The following is a 22,793-nucleotide window of genomic DNA, read 5'->3' on the forward strand; positions in this document are numbered from 1 at the left end:
CTTCCCGACCTCCAGACTAGCAAGTCTATACTCTAATTCTAGCTACTCCTCTGCTACGGTTTATAAATGAATAATTGCTAGTAAAATAGAACTGCGGGGTTGTTTTTTTCTGTTGTTGTTTTTTACTGTTTTATTTTTTCTAGCCACAGCTGCATCTATTACCCGAGTGCACAAATACTGTGTTAACAAGATCACCTGATGCAGCTCTGTTTCTTATCATGGCAAACGTGTTACAGATCTATAATCAGAACCATGCCTCTCAATACGATTTGTGGGACTCTAACTGCTTATGCTAAAAATAGTCTTATGCCTATAAACTTAGCAGAATCACAATATCCCATGAGGTTGTCAATGATGGATTCTTGAACATTCACAGCACTGCAGCTATTGGAAAGTTGAACAAAAGTTGGAATTAATGCTTCATGATCCTTGAGGCACTACAAGAGCCCACCCAGGCTCTTCCTGCTCTTTCTGGGCTAAGTTGTGTTGTCAACTTGTAGCTGATTTCTGGGACATGGGGAGGGTCCATCAGGTTTAGGCTGAGTCTACCAAAGAATGAGTATTTTCTAGCATAACAACCTAAGAGCAGAGATGCTAGCTTACACTACAGGTCCATGTAATTCATGATCCCACCACTGCCAATGGCCAGCACAGATGTCCAGAGAGAACTACAAACACCAGGGCACCTCTGGAAGTGTCCCTTCTCCTGACACCTTCCCAGCCTCCAGCCGTTCGCAGCTCAGGGGCTTCCTAAGCCAGCTGAAGTCTTTGGATTCAGTAATTCTCAGTGGATTTCTTTCCAATCCAACATCAGCCCAAACTGGGTTGGACCTAAACAGCCTTTTTGTGAAAAAACTGTACATTTCAATAACACCTGGAAACTATAGCTTCAGAAGCACAGGTGTATCTTATGTATTTTATAAATACATACATACACTCACACAAATATCTTAACAATATCTTAGAAAGAAATACCTACTTTGGAGGAGTGTAAGAACCAACAGCTTTGTGCAGCAGCAGTGGCAAACAAACAGTTAAAGCCATAACAAGACTGCAGAACACCCACAATCAGTTCCTAAATCTTCCACAGATTTTCTGTTTTGCTTTGGACATATTAATTAAGTCTTTTATCCATCAACTAGGAGAAACTGCACTGGTTTGTCCCCATCATGAGGTCCTTGGGATGTACCAATTCCCAGCCCAGATTTCAGCTTCCTTTAAGTATTTAACCACAGCACTTTACTTAGACTCCATTGCAGCCAATGCAGAGATACAGATGCTTTGAGAGAGAGATCAGTCTCTTGAGAGAATTGTATCTTCCTCTAGAGAAGTATACTTCCTGCTCCTGAGATAGACATGAAAAATCCTATCTTGCCTGAATAACCAATAAAATTACCTTGCTCAAGTACCTGGAGTCAGCTACCATGAATATCCAGGTCTTACTGTCTAAAACAATGAGCTGATACAAAGAATATTTCTAATAAAAGCACTGAACAACTACATCCCATCTGCTGAGCTACTGACAAGCATAACTATCACTCAGATATGCATTCGGGGCAATGCTTGAGGATGGCAGATGTGAAACCCAAAGGCCAAATGCATGTGGATGCAAAGCACCAGCCTTGCAAGCATCACACTAACTTCCCCATCAATATTCTGATGCAGCTTTTGCTCTGCACACAAGTTCCAGCTCGCAGCTTCCACATCAGTTACAGTTCTATTATAATAACTTAACTTTTGAAAGATTTCACTGGTTTAGTAGTACTTTAAGAAAGCACTTTGGTACAGTTTAGGTTCATTCCAGCTTATGTGTACAATCTAATGCTATACACATGCTCTGTTTTTGTTGTTTGTTTGTTTTTCTCTTATAAAATTCACCTTTTTGTGGGGGTAGGAGGGTAGGCATGTGAAGGCACAAAGGAGATGGGGGCAGAGAAGACAGAAGAAAGACAAAGAAAGGAGAATGATGGGATCTAAAATCAGTTACTTAAACATTCTGTCAAATGACAAATGACAGGGCTGTCAAACCAGACTTCCTCCTGAACTTTGAGCAAAAAAATAAGCCCATAAATGAATTAAAGGAAGACCCAGTGCAGTCTGTCTGCACAGTGGTTATGTCATGGCAAGAATATGGTGAGAAATTCTGAGAAAGTTTGAGGAACACTGCAGCTCTGACAGAAGAATCTGGAGCTTGGCTAATTACCTTTGATGTAATTCAGATTGTGCACAGTGACTTTCAGACTGGAAGTCAGGGACAACTCTGAATACAGCAGTAACTCAGATGAGAGGGTATTTTTTGAGAGATTAGTCTCGCCCAGCATTTAGCCATCTAAACATAAGATGTCTAATTGAAGATAGTTGTATTGGATTCCTCTATCGTCAAAGGAAACCATGAAATGCAAACAGAGAAATCCCGTTTTGACATTTTTAAGAACTGTTTTAGGATGGGTGAAGTAGCTTTGGAGGTGCCCATTTCTGCTGGCTATTGCTGAAATACCTGCATTTTAAGTAACTAACTAATTTTAGATAAATCCATTGCACAAACAGTTTGCTCATTTGAGGACATGAGATTCTGATTGGAGCAGCTGACATTTCCCTTGCAGTGGACAGGGTAGGAGGACCAATTCTCCACTGAAGAATTTCCACCACTCTGCTATGTTTGTGTGTGCTGAACAGATACTAAACCTTACAGCCCCCCTCCTCCTGTAGTTTAAAATTGTAAATGCTAAGGCATTCACACCAGAGCAGACCAGAGAACCACATCACTATTAGCTCAGCTACTTAGTCATAGCCAAACAAGTCATCTCCCTGCTCAGTGGAAATAAGGATCCATTCAGAAGCCACACTCAAACCATCAGTTCAAGAGCCATCCCATACTCTTAGGCCTTCCATAGTAAGGGTGGAGCTAACATGCAGCTACTGCCAAAATCATGATGACAGAACAAAGATACATCTCTCTTTGCTCAGACTAATGCCCTGGAAATGACTCCATCTCAGACTTGGACCCCAGACGTACATGGGGAAGGTACACAATGAGCAGAATGTGGGAGTGATTTGTTCCCAAGTACCAGGCATTTGACTGGTAACAGTTTTACATAAAGTAGAGATTTATTTGATTTTTTTGTTTAATTCAGTTTTACTTCTAAAACTGAGCTGTACTAAAGAGAGCTGGGATGCCACGGTGCCCCACTCGCAGTGGCCAGTTCACTGTCAGACTGGAAGATGTGCAATATGAGTTGGAAACAGAAGGAGAAAAAGTCCTATGCAGTTGATATTTACTCACATCAGTCCTTAAAGCAATGAGGAAATAACAAAGAATCAACGGCACTTGGAGTCTTTACATGCTACCTGAATCCATGCTGGAATGCAGCTCAGGGGTGGAATGTTTTGATTTTTCCCTGTCTGCAAGGTGTTTTATGCACCTGGTCCATGGCAAGAAGCACTGAAATCAAGGGTGGACAGATTCTAATCTCAAAGAGGAGAAAATTAGGAATGACTCCGCTTAATATATTTGAACAACTGTAGGATGCAGCTGGTAAAAGACATGAGAAACAAGCTGTCCACTGCTTTTACCAAGAGATGAATATTCATTGCCCCAGTCAGCCTTGATCTATGCTGTGCTGGCAAGAGCCCAACTAGTTGCTGTAAAGACCATGGCTAAGGCACAGATTTACTTTATGTTCCCTGCCTTGCTGTTCATCTGTAGCACTGCTTGTTTATCTCCCAGTATATGTTTTGCTACAGCCATAAACTGACCTCAGCAGAAGCATCGGAGCAGTGCTCGGGTGGGGAATGGTAAGCAGGCATGGCAAACAGCAGCCACCTGGCTCACGTCCCAGTACTATTTCATTTGAGTAGCTCTGTTCTTTGGTGGCCACTTAAGAGTTGTATTTTATTTATTTAGTGCTGCTAAACCTCATCTTTATTTGTTCATGTAAATTGCCTGAGTGGCCCTAGACTTGGAAGGGAAACACATTTTCTTCCCTAACAAAGAAACAGATGATCTCACTGGCAAATGAGACACATACGACATTGTGTTTACTTTAGAGTAAGTTCACTTACAAATCAAGCCACTTGACTTATCAAGCTTTTTTCCCCTCCCTTTTCTATTATGGAGAGACCTCAGTCAATGAGAAGAGGATGTCCCTTCTTCACCTCACCACCATTTCCCATTCCCTGCCCTTGGGGCTGCTGCCCTCGTTGCCATGGCAGTGCTTTTAAGTATGGTACTAATGGGTCACATGCTGATGAGGTCTGATCCAGCCATAATGCTCACCAAAATCAATAGGATTCAGCTCCTCCTAATAAAGGCATGAACTTATAAGACAGGCTGTCCTTTTGTGCTCAGTGAAGATATAAAAAGATTTCTAAAGGCAGGCTTGCACTGAAATTCAGCCAAGTTCTCAACACTGCTGTCTAAGGGCTCAGGCCTTTTGAAAATCCAGCCCTCAGCAAAGGCTCTGGTTACCAAGCACTTCTGTTTGACTGAAGAGCCAAATCATCAAGATTTTGGGTAGCTGGAAATCTGGCCCATGAATCTGCACGTATGGAAACCTAAGAAGAGCAATGCTATTCAATTAAACTGGCTAAGATAGGAAACAGGCAACAATAAAGCTTCTGGATTAGCTCTTCTTGGAGATGCTCCATCCGATAATCTCCACCTGCAGGAATGACTCCAAAAGCAAATCAAACACTAAATTCCTTGTGATAACTCAAGAATCAGGAATGGACATGAACTTCTCTTTCCCACATCCCAAATGGAACTAGCAACCAGCAGGCAAACAGCAATTTGCAAAGGAGAAAGTGAAAAGTCTCAATGCATAATGTATCGATCCTACTGTGTTGTGGGGTTTTTTCCTTCCCTGGGGAACCTGTCCCTTATGGTCCTACAAAAAAACACCACAGTTTGGCTCTCTGGAATGAAGGATAATTTGTCACAATGTTGTCATCCAGCTATTCCAGGAGACTCTGGCCTCTTTCTGGATGATGGACAAGTGGCCACCTGCAACATTCCCGTCCTGTGGAAGGCTCATCTAGCCTTTAACTCCACAGTTTTCCCTAGCAACTGTTCAAATTCAAGACAACCTTTTCAGCCCACAAAACTTCAGGTAAATTTCCAAGTCCTTTTTCCTAAATTTTCTCTGTTGCAGCTGATGCTCCTCTGACTTACAAAGGACTGCAAATAAATCAACTGAATGACAGAGTGGAAGAAATGAAAGACTCATCACTAGTTCATGCATTAAACAACTGATTTTCCAAGATGTATGAGCATAGTTACATAGGGAATTGTTTTGAAAATAATTCTCTGCATACAGAAGACGTGACCACAAATGCTCCTAATTCATGACCTGTTGCTATGACACTCCACATAACCTCTGTTCTTAGCTGTTATTAATTAGCAGGACAGTTTTCAGCCTGGGGATTGCTGCCATGAGTGTTACCACAACTATGAGCTAACACATTGTAGACTCTTGGTAAAATGAATTGCACATGCTACCTGGTAGTGCCATTAGAGTCCAGGGCTTTTTACAGTTGTTTCAGTTTTGTTTGTTGCTTGGTGGTTTTTTGTTTTTGTTTTGTTTGGTGGTTTTTTTGTGTTTTTTTGTTTGTTTGTTTTGGTTTTTTTTTAAGAAAGACTTTCTGGCAATTGCAGACCTGTTGAGAAACCCATGTGAAATTTGTTCATGAGGAGGGGTGCAGAAAGGCACCCTTTTATAAGTGTTTGCACAGTTGCCTACACAATGTTATCTCTATGTGCTGATTCACTTCTTTATCTGAGCTGTTCCAAGCATAAAATAATAAAATAAAAATAAAAATAAAGCGATAAAAATATCTGTGAGCACAAAGGCATCTCACTTTTGTTTGCAAGGCAGCACGAGAAACTAACTAGCCAAGGGGACAGGAACCATAGCTCCCCAGAGCACATAGCATGAGCCAGCTCTCTTGAAGATACTAAGATAATTCTGCAGCTCTAAACAAACCCTAAGAGAAAATCTCCCCTTGCAGCAGTTGTTCTGCAACATTCGGGAGTATCCTTCCCAAAATATCTGTCTGGCAGGTGATGTTATGGTCCCTGCAATTCTTCCCACTGTCCTTTATTACTCTGCAGTAGTCAACAGAAAACATACAGAGTAAAACTCCCTGCTCTTCTGCAGATGAGTTACTGTCCTGGTTATTGTACAATGTCTTGGAGGCAGAGCTCGTAACATTCCTTTTATACATCCTCCTCAGCTTAAACCTATTGCTGGGGTTATCTGCACATTGCAGGAAGGAACAGTATGGAAACAGCTATGAGGCAGGTTGGGTGTGTGTGGGTGAAGGGTGCCTTCCCATGGCATCACAGCCACTTGCATTGTAAGTGTGCATGAGCCTTGGTCAAAGCTAATTAAAGCCAACAGCCAGGTCTACTCAACCACACAGTTCACCTACAAAATCAAAAGAGCAATCAGCTGGGAACACATTCTGCTGCACTCCTTCAGTTGCATACTCCAAAAATCCTGACTGATCTTCCACTCAGGGGAAAAAAGAAAAAAAGAACTAAGAAATTCCAACATCTGAACTGAATATATAGCTCTTGGCAGCTTTGGGTTTGTGTTTCACCCTGAGCTTTCGCTGGCAGGAGACGGCAAATTCACGAGCTTTTTCTGAGGAACCCAAGAGAGGAGGGAGGCTGCTTGACAGAGTTATATCTCTGGCGAGGAGCAGTGCTGATAATCACTTTCACTGGAGATGCTGTAAAGTGGCTCATAATTCATTCCTTTTGTACAATAAATGCAGGACAATTAAATCCAGCTCTCTTCGATACTATGCACAGAACTCTGGGACAATCCATCATTGCCTGTTTATGAACAACTGTGCAGAATTAACAAAAAAAGCAGCAAATGTGCTTGGTACACTGTCTCCTCACATTTTCCCACAGTTACAGTGATCCAAGGCTGTAACTAGACTGTACTTAACAAAGCCCCTTCCCTTTTTAAGACTCATGTTTTGTTTTCCTGTATTCATTTCCCTTTCTCATCCAACAGGAAGAGATATTTCAACACAATTGTGTTTTAATTTTGTTAATACTAGACTGGTGCCTGTGCCATACAGGTCTGGTACCCAGCCTCCTCTCTGCCAGCTCCTGAGTGAGACTCAATCAAATATCTCTTTTGTTTCAGCCAAATTTTTGCAAAGCCTCCTTATTTCATTGCCTGGATCCAATGGAAGCAGATGATGTGCTGAGAGCCTTCAGATTCCTAACACTTAAGTTCAGTAGAAAATATCATTCAAATACAGTTTTTCCTGATCAATGGAACCAACAAAGGATGTTTTCCTATGGATTGTGTTTGAAAATGTGCTTCTTTTCCAGTACCTACTATGGCATGAGTTTGAGTTTACATCACAGCCTTTTCCTGAATGGGAAAACCAATAGCAACTTCCTTCTCTTGCCAAAGCTACCTCTTTCCAAATAGGAACACAACCCCACGAATATAACCTTCCATCAAATTCAAGGGAAATTAGCCCATGGGCTCAAATATTCCTAGCTGAATTGTGCAGAGCCAGGCTAGTTGATCTGATGGGAACGGGCAACCAGTTTCCTCCCTTACTACACACTTCCACCAAATTTCAGAGTTTTAACCTCCCTGTTGTTACACACCTCAGCTTGTCGTCACTGGCCTCCTGGAAAGCTGGACAGAGCACTGTGGTACCTCCACGCAAGAAAGTTCTGAATGTTACCACACAGTCTCTTAATGGCTCTTTGAGGAAATGGAAGGCTTTAACAAACAAGTCAGTTAAAGGCAGTAGTCCTTGTCCAGGATAAGACCCTACTGGGTTCATGGTTAACATTGCCAAAGGCAACTGTCTTCAAAAAGATCTCAAAGTTGACCTTTTCAAGTGAGACATTCTTGTCAGATCCAGAGGACAACATAAACGAATCAGGGCCACATAAGGGTCCGTGCAACACATGGCTGAAACCAGGCTGACAGGACTTAGTCATCTGAGGATGAATAAGCAGTGCTGGGAAACTCACAGCATTGCTATTTGCAAGAATTAAGAAAAAAAAAAAAAAAAGTGGAATTATTTCAGTCTATGACCTGTCTGCAACCTGTCAGCTTTGGGTTATTTGCCATTCTTGGGATGCAATTAGTCATCAGCATCACTTCAGCTTCTTGATACCATGATAAAGATTAAAAACAAAACCAAAAAGCTTAACAAATAGGACAGCAGATAACAAACAGTGAAAGCAAGACCACAAGCCAGGACCTTTGTGTTCATTAGGACATTGATATCAAAGAATAACTGCTTTCCTCCAAAACAACAGCATCACACTCTTTTTACAGATGGCAAGCAGTAAGTCCATATTTTTTCATGTTTTTTCTTACACAGAGGCAATCCTTCAAGATGTGTTTCCATCTCTAACCTGCTAAAAAATGGACTTACGGATCATTTGAGAATGCCAGATTTATTTAAATATTCTACAAGACAAATTTACTACAGATACGACCAAAACCATTTGGTGTCCTCAAGTTGTGCAATATTTACACTGCATAAATATGGCACTTTCATTTTAACCTTCTTTGCAAAGAACACAATGCTTACAGGATCCTGCTGTCCCTCTGTGCCTGTGCTTTTGTTTTTATTTCCCCCATGGGCAAATTTCAAATCTCTTAGACAGAAGAGTAGCTTTCTCCAAGACAGTCCTTTATTATTTATTTTATGAAAACAGATGGCTGGATAGAGACTCACTGATCTCTCCAGTGGAAAGAGAAGTTGCAGGGTGAGCCTTATTAGGGACATCAGAGACCCATAAAGACGATATGAATGCTCCAATTAATAGAAACTCCTCTGCTACAGTTCAAACCTCATTAGCCTGCTGGGAATCCAAGCAAATGACCTAAAACCATAGGAAACCAAGATTCATGAATGTCACTGCTCATGGAAAGTGTGTTTGAGAAGTTGAAGTCCAAACAGCTCCATGTAGGCAGACCTTCAGGTAGTTTATTCTCTCAGCCTGGGATCTCACTAGCTCTTTGCATTTACTGCACCCAACACAACTAAGCCCTACCTGGGGTCCCTGTTGGGATTTCTCCATGTGATGCGTGTCACCAGCCTAAGATGGTGTAAACTTGGCTGAACTGCAGCAGAGCTCTCAGGGGCAGTACCCTAGAACTTATTTCACATAATTTATTATGGTCATTGTGCTCACTGAGCTTTTAAAAAAGAAGTCCAAGGAAAAACTGGGGAAGAAGAAAAAATTAGATTCCTCCAACCATCTCCAACAGTAAAACCCAATATACACTAGTAAAAGTTGCTCCTTATTTCACTCTTTAATATTTTATGTTCTAGTACTCTATTTCCTGTGGCCACACAATGCATTGAAGGGGTTTCAAAAAAAACTAAAATAAATTGTTACTTGTGATCCATGGTTTGAAACTCCGAGATAAACACATGTTATTGGGTCCACAGAAGACCAGGATGAAATTCCAGATCAGACTGATCAATCTAATAGTCTCTTCTGGCATTAGAAGTTTTGAAGCGATCTCCAGAGTTTTTTTTAATTGCTTGAAACAGTCTTTCAAATATTTTTAACCATCTAAATATTATTAATTTTTCTCCTTTTATAAGAAAGCAAATGAATGCAGGAGTAACGAAATTAATCCTGGAATCTACTAAAATATCAAGGGGAATTACATCAAATGTCAGCCTCCTCAAGCTGCGTGTATTTATTTAAAATGTTTTGGTTAACAGCAGACTGAGGGGGCAACTTTCAGGCTAGAAGTTTTGCAAATATTTTAAGTAGAGTTTTAATTGACCCAGTTTGACATTAAAAGCACTTTTTAAACTCTTGATATTGTTAGCCATTTAAGATAAGTGGCAATAAATACAGATTAATTGTAACACATGAAATGAAATCTTTGAGCTGCGGTGGGCCGGTGAAAAGGCCCTTTGTGTGCCCAGGAGGTGGAAGATCATGTGTTAGGGTTAGGCTAACAGAATATCCCGTCAAGCTCAGCGAGGTTTTTGGTAGCTCATGCTGTGACCAACTGCAAAGACAACAAACTTTGGGCAAAGGCAAGCAGGGTGATTGGCAGGTATTAAGAAAAACAAAAACACCAGGAGGAAGGGCTCCCTTTTGATAGGAACGCTGAGCAAGGCAGAAGTTAAAGGCAAGGCAACACTGGAGCTTTTATTGTGTGGGAGATGATTGAGCTGGGGATGTAAATTCAGCAAGGCAACTTCTAAGATGCTCCTGTTTCAGGGAGATGCTGATTACTTACTACAGACTGGGTGATGGACCCCACAGGTGAGACCCTCTGGTGAGTCTTGCCACAATACTAAAAGAACAAAACAAAAAACCCACCAACACACCTTCCTATTTTTCTCTAAGTCTTATATGCAGAAAGACAGGTTATACCAGAAGGGTTTTGAAGGGGCTCCAGGTCTGAACCACTTAGCTCTGAAACAGATTTGACCTGGTTGCGGCTGTAACAGTGAAGAAAAGGAAAAAAAACAACAACAACATTGTTTTTTTTCCTTGAGGGGGAGGGTTTGACTGCTTCTTCCCTTGCAAAAGGAATAACCATTCTTGAGGAACAGCAGCGAGAGCTTGCTCTCTTGACAGTGGTTCTGCTTCCTCTGCACAGCTTCAGGCAGACGAGGCTTGTGAATGCACTTGTATCAAAGTGGATTTTGTCTCCCTCCAGCCAAGAGGGGATGAAAGATGGAAACTCTTTACACTTCTGCATGTCTGAATCCATTGCTTCTGTGCAATCACGCAGATGGAAAGTTTGCTCTGAAAGGGGCTCACAGAGGGATCTGGACAGTGAACGAAGTGGCTGGCCAACCTTGGGCTTCAACCAGAGCACACGACAGGATGCAGAAGTTGTACCCTGCTATGGGGGGGTTATAGCTCTCTCTCCCACCACAAGGAAACTTAGTCCTGGACGAGTTTTCCAGAGCTGGTGGCAGAGAGCATTCTTTTCCCCGAGAGTCCATGCCAAGAAGCTCTCCAAGGCATGATGGAAAGCACTCCTGTGTCAGTGTTCTGCTTGCAGTTTTTCCTCAGGACTAATAGGGCTCTGCCATTGGCAGCAGTGCAAAACATTGCTCAGGGAGCTCTTAGTACACCAAGCAGCTTACTCAAGGTCAGGGAGAGGTAAGGGCAAAACACCCTGAATTCTTGACTACTGCTCTCAGGGTTCAATTAATCCCATTCATCTGAAAGTCAGGCATCTGTTGGAGGCCAGTTGTCTAGTTTCCTCTGTAGTCAGTGGAAAGATGTCTCCAGAGGGCAACTCCTTCAATCTTAAAATATGCATCTGAGATAAGTGGGAGGATTTGTCCTCTGGGGGCTTGAGAGGAACCTGTTCATCTTATACAGAAGATGCACTGAAGTATCAGACACCTACAGTTCAAGAGGGAGAGTCCCACTTCAACTGTTTTCGCTGTTACCAAGATACCAGACACGTAATTTTCAATCTCAAGGAAAAAAATAATAAAACTAAGAACTAACTCTAGCTTGGCTTTTCTGATCCTCATTTGTGTTTTCCTCTGGAAAGGTTTCAAGTACTGTCCTCATCACTATGTTTTCTGAGCACCATCTCCAACTGCTAAGCGACAACCATCCCCTTATCTGATACATTAATGTTGCAAAATCACTTTCCTCCATGTCATGCTTCACTCTTGCCTTTGTTTCTTAATTTCTGTCCCCCATTGCCAGTGAGCTGTTTCAGCTCTCCAGGGAATGACCTTCATTCTGGGGCAAGCGTTCCTGAACTCTGCACACAGGAATGCTGCCCCAGGCTGCCTTCTGGACTCGCAGGAGTTTCTGATGATCTTTTCACCCCTTGGCTACTTAAGAACATTTTTGGGCATGGTTGATGGCACACTTGACCAATTAGCAGTAGTGAGGCTGCACAGTTTGAGTGCCCACGACTCATTAGGTTTATAGAGGGTCCTGGAGCCATGCCTGGGTCACATTTGTAAACCTGCTCCTTGATATTGCTCTGGCCTTGAGAACGAACACCTCATTAGAGGGCAGATAGAGGTAACATGTGGCTCCTAAGATACTCTGGGTAATAATTATTTACTCAAAACATCATCATTTTGCTCAAACCATACCATGACTGTACTAAATGCTACATCCTTCCATGTGCAGAAGAACCAATAAAGTGCAGTTGTCTATGAAGATGTGTCTCACCTCCCTCTCCCACAAGGATTTTCTGAGATCTAATAAAAGTTGGACTCATGCTGTGCTCTGTCAGTGGATGCACACTGTGAATACTTTTTTGTATCCAATCACTTATTTGCATGGACCGTGCAAGAACTTATTATCTTTCAGACTCCGGGCATCTGTCACGTTTGGTTATAATCAGCCAAAATGGGAAAATTTTATGAGGGGGAAAGACATATTCACACACCTACACACACACACACTCACAAACACTGATTGCTTAAGCCTCATTTCCTTAGGAAACCAGATTAAAAATAGCATTTATGTCAATAATGAAGTCTTTATTTCTTTGGCAGGTTTCTGTTCCTTTTAAAGCAATCCTCCCAGTGAGAGGTACTGCAAAATTTTCAACTGGAACCAGACCAGATTGCTAAGTGATAAGAACCTCACAGCAGTTTCACTGTACCTCAAACACCTCAAGAAAAAATGCAGAATGAATGTGAATTCTGTATAAATACTGAAAACTGGTGCTGAATTTCATACCGAGTTAACCCAGTGGTAGCATTTGATTTTTCTCTGCATTTAACTTTAGTGTATAAATACAATTTTAAAAAGTTTGCAAACCTCAGTATTTCAGGCATTTCCCTATATAATAAAGCTCAGAAAAGTACTAAAAATACTCAAGCTATTTATTTTAGATACAAGTCACATGCGTTTCAGTCCTGCAACATTATTCCAGGAAAATGATGGAGATTTCACTTTCTGCTAGGGACAGATCCAAAGCTGAACACCAAAACGTTGTGTTTAGAGTAAAAAGATGTTTGGAAGTTCTCAGGCAGAATAATTATGAGTTTATGAAGAACAGTTTCTTGAAAACAAAGCAATTGGTAGTTCTTACTGAATATCTCTTGAAAAACAGAAGTTCCAAGATGGATTCAAACAGCTTTTTGCTTATTCATCTGCCTCCTCTTTTCCACTTCCTACCTGGAAGATGATAGGAGTAAAGCCTGGTAGTTCTGAAATAATATTTTGCCATGTTTAAGTTCACAAGTCTTTCACAAACTTGTCTACCAAGAGCTAGACCTCTGGGGCTACCTACCTCCAAGCCAAGTGACCTGTGAGCTTCCAGCAGCCACAGCTCTAGAGCTTCTACCAGAAGCAGCACCTCAGTACCAGCATACCAATGTCCTCATGTTCTGCTAAGATTTCTCATACTTTTACATTTCTTTTCAAAAGAAATTTACATTGTCTTTTCAAAAATTAATTTGAAACAGCAACATTTTCCACAGATTGCAGTTGCTTCTCACTCCCCCATCAGTCACTTCCAGACTCAAGATTTCTTTAGGTCTACTGCACAGAGCAGCAAGGGAGCAAAGATTCAGGCATGAACCCCAACTTGTTCCAATTTAAGATGCCAGCTGAGCTACTGAACTTGAGTTTAAGCCCAGTTTTAGTTGCCACCAGAGCAATTTTGTCCTACATACCTCTGTTGCTTTTTACAATCCTCTATAAAACGGTTGAACGGTGGCAGAGTTTGTGTTTTGAATGTCTAAGTGAGATGAATAACTAAAGTTTACAACATCTCTTCTTGCTGGCTGGAGCTCTAATTATTTCCCTTCTGCCTCTCTAAGTAATTCTAGCTTCACTTTATATTTCTGATCTTTAAATATTTTTTTGGGCAGAGGTATATTACACATACATTTTCTTTCCTTGACACATTTCTTCTGATCTACCAGAGAAAATAACAATGGAACTGGGATTTAATAGGCTTATAAAGAGGATATTGATGTTTTCCAGTAATGTGAAAGTAGTAGCCTGGATTAAAGAAGTGGAATGACAACAAATAAATGTTGCCTCATCCAGGTGCACATGCCAGTCACCTTGATGTCAGTTGCAGAACTACCATTAATTCAGTGAGAATAGGATCTGATCCCAAATCCATAAATCCTTTCTCAGCAAGTTTGCTCTGATGGTATTCCTGGCATAACCATGACCAAGAAAACCTGGAACTCTCACAAGAACGCCCAGCTTAATGAGATTTCCAGTCCCAGTTTCCATACCAGTAAAAATCCTCAAGAAATGCACATAAATTACAGCCAGGATTTTTAAAGCTTTCAGTTTCACATCTACTTTTGCAAAACAACTAACTCCAGCCAGCAGCCATGCCGTGTCTTTCCAGTGCATCAAGAAGATCACTAGTTCTCCTCCATATGTAGTGTTCCTGTAATTTGGCCCCAAAACTGGCCAGAAATGGTTTAAGCCTATAGGAGTTCAAGCAGTTCAAACTGGTTCCCTGGTTTACAGAATTCCCCTCCCCAGCTCTTGCTCTTATAGCCTCATGTTCTGACAGTGGAACTGCAGGAGATGTAGATTTGGTGGTCTAGGATGCCTTGAGACATCCACACTCCTCCACTGGAGTGAGCACCTCGGCAGGAGTGGCAGCAAAAATGAACATGAGCCCATGTCCACTCCATCAACTTACACTAATGTGAAACACTGCTGAAGGATCTGGGCTGGTGTAGCAGGGCCTCAATTTAGGGACACTGAGCAGCTAAATCTCCTTCTGCTCTGGCACACCACCACACAGCAGGGTGACTGGGACTACACACCAGTGCAGAGACATCTTAATCACTGCAGATAGCCCACAAAGGTATTTGAGACAAGATCCTCGGATCCTTTGCAATCTGTATCCCGTTTGCATTTTCATACACGCATCCCACATAAATGCCAGTGTTAGAGGAACATTGCCAGTCTGCATTTTGCATGTTGCCCCTTTAAAATCTTCAAAGCTTGTTGGGAATTTTCTGATGAGGCTGTTTTGGGATAGAAAGTGATGACTTGTCTGGCATCCATATATTGATTTCAACACCCCTCTTATGAAATCTAGAGTTATGTCGGGCCTCTGCCTGGTCTCCTGAGAGCTTACAGGGTGGCCCATGGATCCACAGCAAGTTCCTGTGTGTGTGTGGGGGGGTGAAAGTATTTAATCCCGTGTTTAAGCAGAGTGCTAAAGCCTGAGTGTAAATCTCTCATTATTCTTTGCAGTTCTGAAAAGAGAAAATTTCCTGAATTATGCCTACATTTTACATCTCAAATGTTGAGGAGAAGTACAGTAAGGGCATAGCCAAAATCTGTATTACAGGACAGAAGGGGCCAATATAGCTTTCTTTTCTTTGAGAACAAGCAGGCAGAATTAGACTTATACAGTAGAACTTGGCACAGGCATAAGTATAATAAATATGATATGAAAATGTCAGGGACCCAGAGGAGTTGACATTAATGTATGTATTTCTTTAAACCAAAATCCTACTGCATACAGGCAATTTTCCCCATTCATCATGGGAAGAATTACACCAGAGATGGTAAATGCATCCACTGTGGCTTGCAAGGCCCATTTTACTTGCTTTTAACATTTAGTTGAATACCTGGAACTAGGAGACATAAAGGCCTGGACTTGGGGCTGTATCCTCCTTCAGTGGAGCAACGATGAAAGCGACAGCAAGGAATGACCAGGCAGGACTTTCTGGTGAGAATGATGAATTCTCCACTGGGCCACCAAAGGGAGCCCAAGGTTTGTCCAGCTGCCCTCAACAGTTTAGGTGGTGACACACCAGGAGAAAAAGCAAAGGGTAAAACTGATTACATGAATATATTCTTTCACTTGCTGTCTTTTGCCTTTCTGTACAGGTGACAGCAGTCTCAAGACAGCTCTCACCATGGCATATGCTACACTGTGTTTCTACAATTGGTATCTTGTTACACAACAGGAATTTTTTTTCCCCTTAAATCAGAATCACTGGAATCAGCCTTTCAGAATAGTAGGTCCCTTTTCACAACAAGGTAGTGCAGGAAGGCTTATTTTGGCCTCCCTAACTCAGGCATCCTCTCTCTTTGCTGATTTAAGTTTCAGGTGAAAAGAAAAATATTCAGGATCTCCATATTATATAAGGTCCATGTACATAAAAAAAAAAAATAAATCAGGGAAACTTTTTTTTTATTTGAAAAGTCTACAGGCTGGAGTTGCACTTGGAACAAGCTTTTCCCTAGTGGAGCATCTCCTGATTTACAACTGAGTGTCTGAAAAGAGAATCAGGCACTGCCTGTTTAATGCAGAATTTTTAAAGAATCACTTACATGGGTTTGGTCAAAATTAGCATGCAAGTCTATTTTTAAAAGCAAAGTGATACTTTCCCTTAAGAACTAATAGTAAAAGAAGTCCATACACAAAAACAGGCCAACCTCACTATATGCATCTGGATGCCCAAATAAACACGAGAAGAGGGAATTCTAGCATCTGCAAACTGTTAATTCACTCTTTTCTTCTCTTTTGTAGGCTCGCCAAGTTCAATCTCCTGGTCGCCAACTTCTTGCTCCACTGAGACAACTCATTGATGAACTGTGCTAGTGATGTCAGTAGCACCACTAATCAGTGTTGGACCAGGACACCTGATCCGGGGGATAAAGTCTCTTTATATTCCAGCCTGCAAGTGCTTTATTTTTTCTTTTTATTTTTTTTTCCCCCTCTTTTTCTTTTATGTTCTAGAGAGGATCCAAGACAAAGAATGGAAATAGGGGAGAGCAACAAAATCCTGAAAGACAGAGGCTGGACTTCCCATGCCAGGCTGAGCTGGTTGCCAGCAACACAGAAAGGGGTGTAACTTCATGCCCAATTTGCACGCAACATTCCAATAGTTGGGAGTGCAAACCAGCTATTTGCATATTCAACATCTGTAAATCCCCAGTCCTCCATGTGCAGCTGAATGGTGGCCTCAAGGCATTTCCCTTTTGAAAAAAGAAAAACACCTTCAACATGTGTGAACCTGAGTGCCAGATCTGGTGGCAGGTGCTAATGGCTTTCACAAAGGCTCTCTGGATTTTAATTACTTGCATTTAAGCTGCATATAGTATCCATCACTTCCTTTCCCAAAACACTGAGTAGAAATATGGTTTTCAGTAAAAAAAAAAAATCCCACCTCCACCTCCCCCCATCTCCCTCCACTACCCAAATTCAAAAGCCATCGTGTTTCATCTTAGCTGTGGTCACCTTTCTAGCTGAGGATGAAGTGTGTTCAAGACAACAACACTGTCTGGGCATCTCCCCACTCTTTCATTTTTGGAGAAATATAAACAGATCGCAGTGATGATCAAGACCATGTTTGTTATCTCCAGCATCTAAAATTATCTGTGTTGTAATTCCCCTTTGTAGAGAGGACAAAAGGGAAAGAGCTGGAGCTAAGCACCAGGAAAAAGATATTTTATATTCTCACTGTACTCTCACCAACCCCATCCTACAGAAAAGTTGCACAATTCTCTGTTTCCCTAGTGCAAACACAATGTGACCTACTTCTGAGTCTCATTATGAAGAGCCACCAGATAACATTTACAAAAGACTTTGGAAACCAAATGCAACATTATTGTTTGAGAGGTTGGACTAGATGACCTTTAAAGTCCCTTCCAACCCAAATTATTCTATGGTTATTGCTAACAGTGTAATTAATGATGACCAGAATCATTACAGATGATGCTGCCTGCCCAGCACTGGCTGAGAAAACTCTGCAGGATGGGGAGGGAAATCACCTGTTCTGAGCATAGAAATGTTCAAAATGTACTTGTGATGTTTCTACCCTGGGATGAATTCCTCTGCTTCCACAGGAGCACAGATATCTACAAGCAAGCCTGTATCTTCTTGCAGAACATCTCAGAAATTTAAACCTAATCCATCAACAGGTAGGTATCTAACCTCAGCCACCTAAATCTACAGCTGAGCAAAAGTGGTTTGACATTCACACACATCAATCCCTGTTAACACACACTGACTTCATCAGGAGTTGTGGTCACCAGCCCACTCTGCTGTACACCACACCATGGACAACACCCTGGTTCTTCTCCAACCTCTCAGATGCAGGGAGCTGCCTGGACCTGATGGGGTAGGAAAACACAAGCTTTCCTCCACTGCAGGATTGTGGTCCAGAGACAGTTTGATTCCCCTCTTGCTGTGGGAGATGCTGTGGTACTTGCATTTCATCTCTTTCTTTCAGCAGAAAAAGAATATTCTCCATGATATATTTATTATTTTAAATAACCCAAACCACAGTCTTAAAGCCTACTGATTTGGCTGTTAATAAACATTGTGAACTGGAGCAGCATCCAGATTTCTGAAGCTGTAAATCCAGCTCTCAGCTACAAAAGTGACAGCTCTCATAAAAGAAAGAAAGAAAGACAGAAATGCAAGCAAGTAAAACATCCTAGGGAAATTATCGTTCAAATTAACTACAGACATAAATTTATCCATCTGTTATCATAAGTGTTACCTGAAAATTATTTGCCCATAAAAATGAAATAAACCAGAGTGAATTTTTTCTTAAACATTGACTTCGTGTGTATAGTCTTAGTTGCCAAAATATTAACTCTTTTTAACAGCCCATGTGCTCTTGGCTGCTTCTCCTTTGACTGTAAATGGACCTTTATACATTGCCTGCATAGATCAGGTCTAAGGCTCTTCACTGTTCTTATGGATCAATGATTCTTAGCAATCCATGATGGATTTTCAAAATGCAAAAAGCAAGAAAGCTCCCAAATTTTACTTGAAAGTACTCTATTTAGCTACCTTTATTCATTCAAAGGGAAAAATTATCCTTACTGTTACCTGAAAAACACCATTTAACTGCACAAACAATAAAAGCTGTTTCATTACTAGAGTATAGTTACTATGAATATAGGTATAGTGAGATTTTCACATTCAGTCTGAGTATGGTAAACCCTGGCAAGAGAAGAATGAAGCGTACAGAGCTGGGTCCCCTTTTACCCAAAGCCCGTATTTTTCTTGGAGAGGAGGAAGAAATGAAAGTAGAAAGAATAAATGGCTATTTTCACTTCTACCTGTTTTACAAAGGAATAAATTAAAAGTCTGAACCGCTCCAATGCATTTAAATTGCAAGTAACGCCACAGAAGGCAGAGAAGGGGAAAAAAAGTTATTGAAAAGTCTACTTTTTATTCTTAAAACTGGCAGAAAACCCAAACCCTCCATTTAGAATGGTATAATTATTTTGTTTTAATAGTTCTTACTGGAAGAAAAAAAATATTAAAATATTTCAACAGCATAAAAATGTTTTGCTTCACTTTGTGGATCTAAGAACTGTTTTATCTCAGCTAGTTTGTGTATTCAAAGGCCTGTGCCCTTAGCACTGCTTTGTCCCCAGTGCATGACATTGCATTTGGTGAAGTTTTTCCAATGTGTTTTTTTCAGGCTTATTTTCTTATTTAGAAAGACTTTTTTCCCCTACTTTCATTTGCCAACACACTTTTATCCAGTTTTTCCCTTCCCAGAAACTACGATGGAGATTATGAAAAGTGGAAACCAATTTTATATATATATATATAATTAATTTTTTCTTAATTCATTAGTTTCGGCATCCTCAAAATAAATAGATTAATGCAGAGGTCATGCTTAGTAGAAGAACAATACCTTTTCCAGTACACTTTCCAGAATATTTTTTCAAATTATTTCCCCTCCATCATTTTAGTCTTCAATATGCAGAATCTTAAATTAAGTGAAATAATTTTGGCACCTTTCTGAGAGCAAGTGCATCTCTGCAGACTGTCTATCATGCTTGTCTCAACCAAAGTCACATTCCTAAAATTTCACACTCCGGAGTTACTGAAAATATTTGAAAGCCTCATCTTTCATCAACTACCCTTCACTTTTATAAAAAGCAAAAACAAACCCTCCAGATTTTAGAAAACAATTTTCATTCATGGCCCAATAAAAATAGATTAAAAAAAAACCCCTTAAAATTAAAAAAAACAGATCTAAGACTGCAAAATATAACATGTATCAGGAACAGCCACTCTTGTAACTCAGCATGTGAAAAAAATCTAATAGCTCAACAAAAGCCTTCAAGAGAAAAACTGCATTTGAATCATGAGAGAAAATTAACTTGCTCCACTTGGGCCACATAAAACTTCGGATATGGAAAAATTAATAATTTTCTCAGTACTTACTGCATGAAGCAAAAAACACCCCAGAGAAGAGAGAAGGAATTCATTGTATTTAAAACAGGGATGGCCTGCAGGGCTGGCCCTCATTAGTGAGAAAGGCCAAAGGGAACAAAGAACCCAAACCCAAAATCTTCCCTCAGTGTTGTCACAGTTTAAGGCGTCTCCCACCCCCCAGTTTTCAATAAGTCCTGCTGCGTGTGTCTGCTCTGTCCTGCAGTCAGTGCTGAGAAAAAGAAATAACCCAGTGACAAAGGCTGGTTTCAACATCAACAAAAATGGAGATTAAAGGACAAAATGAGAATTGCTCTTTAGCTTCCGCAAATGATGCTGCCCAGAAGTTTCAGGTAGGTGCTTCCCAGTGATGAGGGGGAATGAAAGCTCAAGCCTCCCGCAACTAAGATGTGACTTGCTCTGCAAAGCACTGTGTAATTATTTCATTTCCATTATTACCACATATAAATAGCTGCAGTGGATTGGATCCATGGCCCATCTAGCCCAAGATTCTGTCTCAAGCTGTGGTCTGTAAGTGATGCCAAGGAAAAGTGTATACCAAGCAGGGCAAGCAGGCAAGGACGGCGAGTTTATCCTCCCAGCTCCAGTACATACTGGCTAATGGACTTCCAGGACTGGAGACTATATCAAAACCTTCATGTTCAATAACCTCTGATAAGCCTTACTCCATGGGTTAGTCAAGCTGTTTTTTATGAATCCCTGTCCAATTATGAACCACCATGATATATCTTCCTACTGCAAAAACAGTTAAGCAAAACTCCTTGGACAGAAATATCAGGCAAGCCTGAAATTAAATAAGCTTGGGAAAATTCAGTCTGGATACACTCAAAAAATAAATACATCAAAATGCATGTATCTTTGCTAAACCCCACAGTCTTTAATCAAAATTCCCACTGAAGTGAGTAGCGAAAGGCGAGTTGTTGCCAAAGTTCATAGCAAGAGCCATGGGATGAGAAGCAAAGTTCTGTCAAAAATGAGAAATTGTCAAGGAGAGGGAACAGGAGGAGCAGCTTGGTTCTCTCACGACAATCTCAGGCTGCCTTGAAGTTAAGGGAGCTCAAAGAGCTACTTAAGCCAGGGCTCAGGATTCTGCTGAACTGGGGCCTGAGCAGTTATTATTTATACCCTTATCATGCAGAAATGTGAATTCCGTTGGAAAAGGAACAAAAAAAAAAAGGAGAAAAAGGACAGTAGCACATCCTGTCACAGACCCACAGAAGTATTATAGACAACTTTGTTCCACAGACTTCACAAAGAGAATTTAAACAGGCAGAAGGACCTTAAGTTTTACTTAATGACTTAAAATACTGATATTTAGCTACACAGGTAACTCAGGCACTTGTGCAAAATTCAAAACCAGCCAGTCTGTACAGACACAACACCAAAGTAACTAAGTCACCCATCAAGAAAATCTAACTACAGAAACCCCAAAGGGTTTGAAACCCCAGGTCAGCACATGGCAAAGTCTGTATTCCCAGTCACTGCCCCCAGTACCTGGGCTTGCAACTACAAAGGCACTTTAATCACCTCCTTCCCCTGCAACCACAAATGAAACCATTTGTGTGAACGTAACCCAAGCAGCCCACAAGTTGGGCTTGAAAGGGAACAAACACAGCAGAGTGAAAAGCATTACCAGTTTCACATTTCTACAGTCAGATGGAAAGCAATGGCTTGCCCCCCATCCACAGCCTTGTTGGACCCTGACCCACCTCCTACAACAACTCCCTACGTTTTAGAAGCAGGTTTAGACAAACAAAAGCCTTTCTGCTTCAAAGAGAAGTCCCTTAAGAATTCCTCACGCAGGACCAGAGACTAAATCCTGCAGCATTTAAACCACTTTACTTCCCATCATCATAACCCAGTAAAAAAGAAAAATTCATGCCATACCTGCTCCAAAGGCAAAGAAGAAGCTCTTGTCTCTGTTCTCCCTTAGAAGTGTCATCACTCTCTTCCCCATTCTCTCATTCCTCTTGTAGATGAGCTCCTGTCTGAAGTAGCTGTCTATCTCCTGAGCCGTCACCTGCTCATGAGGTGGGAGGGTCGTGTTGATGAAGTTAGGGACCTAAAATGGAGGAAGAGAATGTGGCCCAGGTGACAGTGATTAAGTAATCCCCTAAACACTGGATACTTTAGCCTAGCCTTATTTAAACCACCTGAGCATTGCTAACATACAAAAAAAACCAACCAACCAACCAACAAAAACCAAACCCACAAGTGGAAGACGAAAGTGTGAAGTTGCTGGGAGTTCTACAAAGCAAAAGCAAATCACTAAGCAGCACTTTTTTTTTTTTTTAAAGTTAAGCTAGCTTAATTTCATTTGGGCTTTTTTCTCTTCCTTCAGCAGAATGTAGCTTTAGATGTTATATTTGGGTGAGTTACTAAAACTGTTATTCTCTGTTTGTTCACAGTTCATTGAGTATTTAATATGAGAACAAGTCTTGTAAACTTTTCTCAGCCAAGGTCACCATGAACCTGAATAAGGACTGCAAGATTTGCCTTGTGTGTGCTCCTTTTTAATAACCTAACAGTAAAAAAGGAGAAAAGGCTAGCAAATCCAGACATAAGGACAAGGACAATGTAAACAGGGTAAACCCCCCCATCTTTCCTGCAGCTTTAGATACTACT

At 41.0% G+C, this 22,793-nt stretch overlaps 1 protein-coding gene across 1 annotated transcript in view; it reads right to left on the minus strand.

Moving 5' to 3' along the window:
- Positions 1-22,793, minus strand: part of TRABD2B (TraB domain containing 2B) — a 281,339-nt gene that overhangs the window by 86,949 nt on the left and 171,597 nt on the right. The window contains exon 4 of the mRNA XM_051624831.1: positions 22,056-22,230. Coding sequence (XP_051480791.1) covers positions 22,056-22,230 — 175 coding nt within the window. The remainder of the gene's footprint in view (positions 1-22,055; positions 22,231-22,793) is intronic.

The sequence above is a fragment of the Apus apus genome, chromosome 7 (genome assembly GCF_020740795.1).
Source record: "Apus apus isolate bApuApu2 chromosome 7, bApuApu2.pri.cur, whole genome shotgun sequence".
Classification (NCBI taxonomy): Eukaryota; Metazoa; Chordata; class Aves; order Apodiformes; family Apodidae; genus Apus; species Apus apus.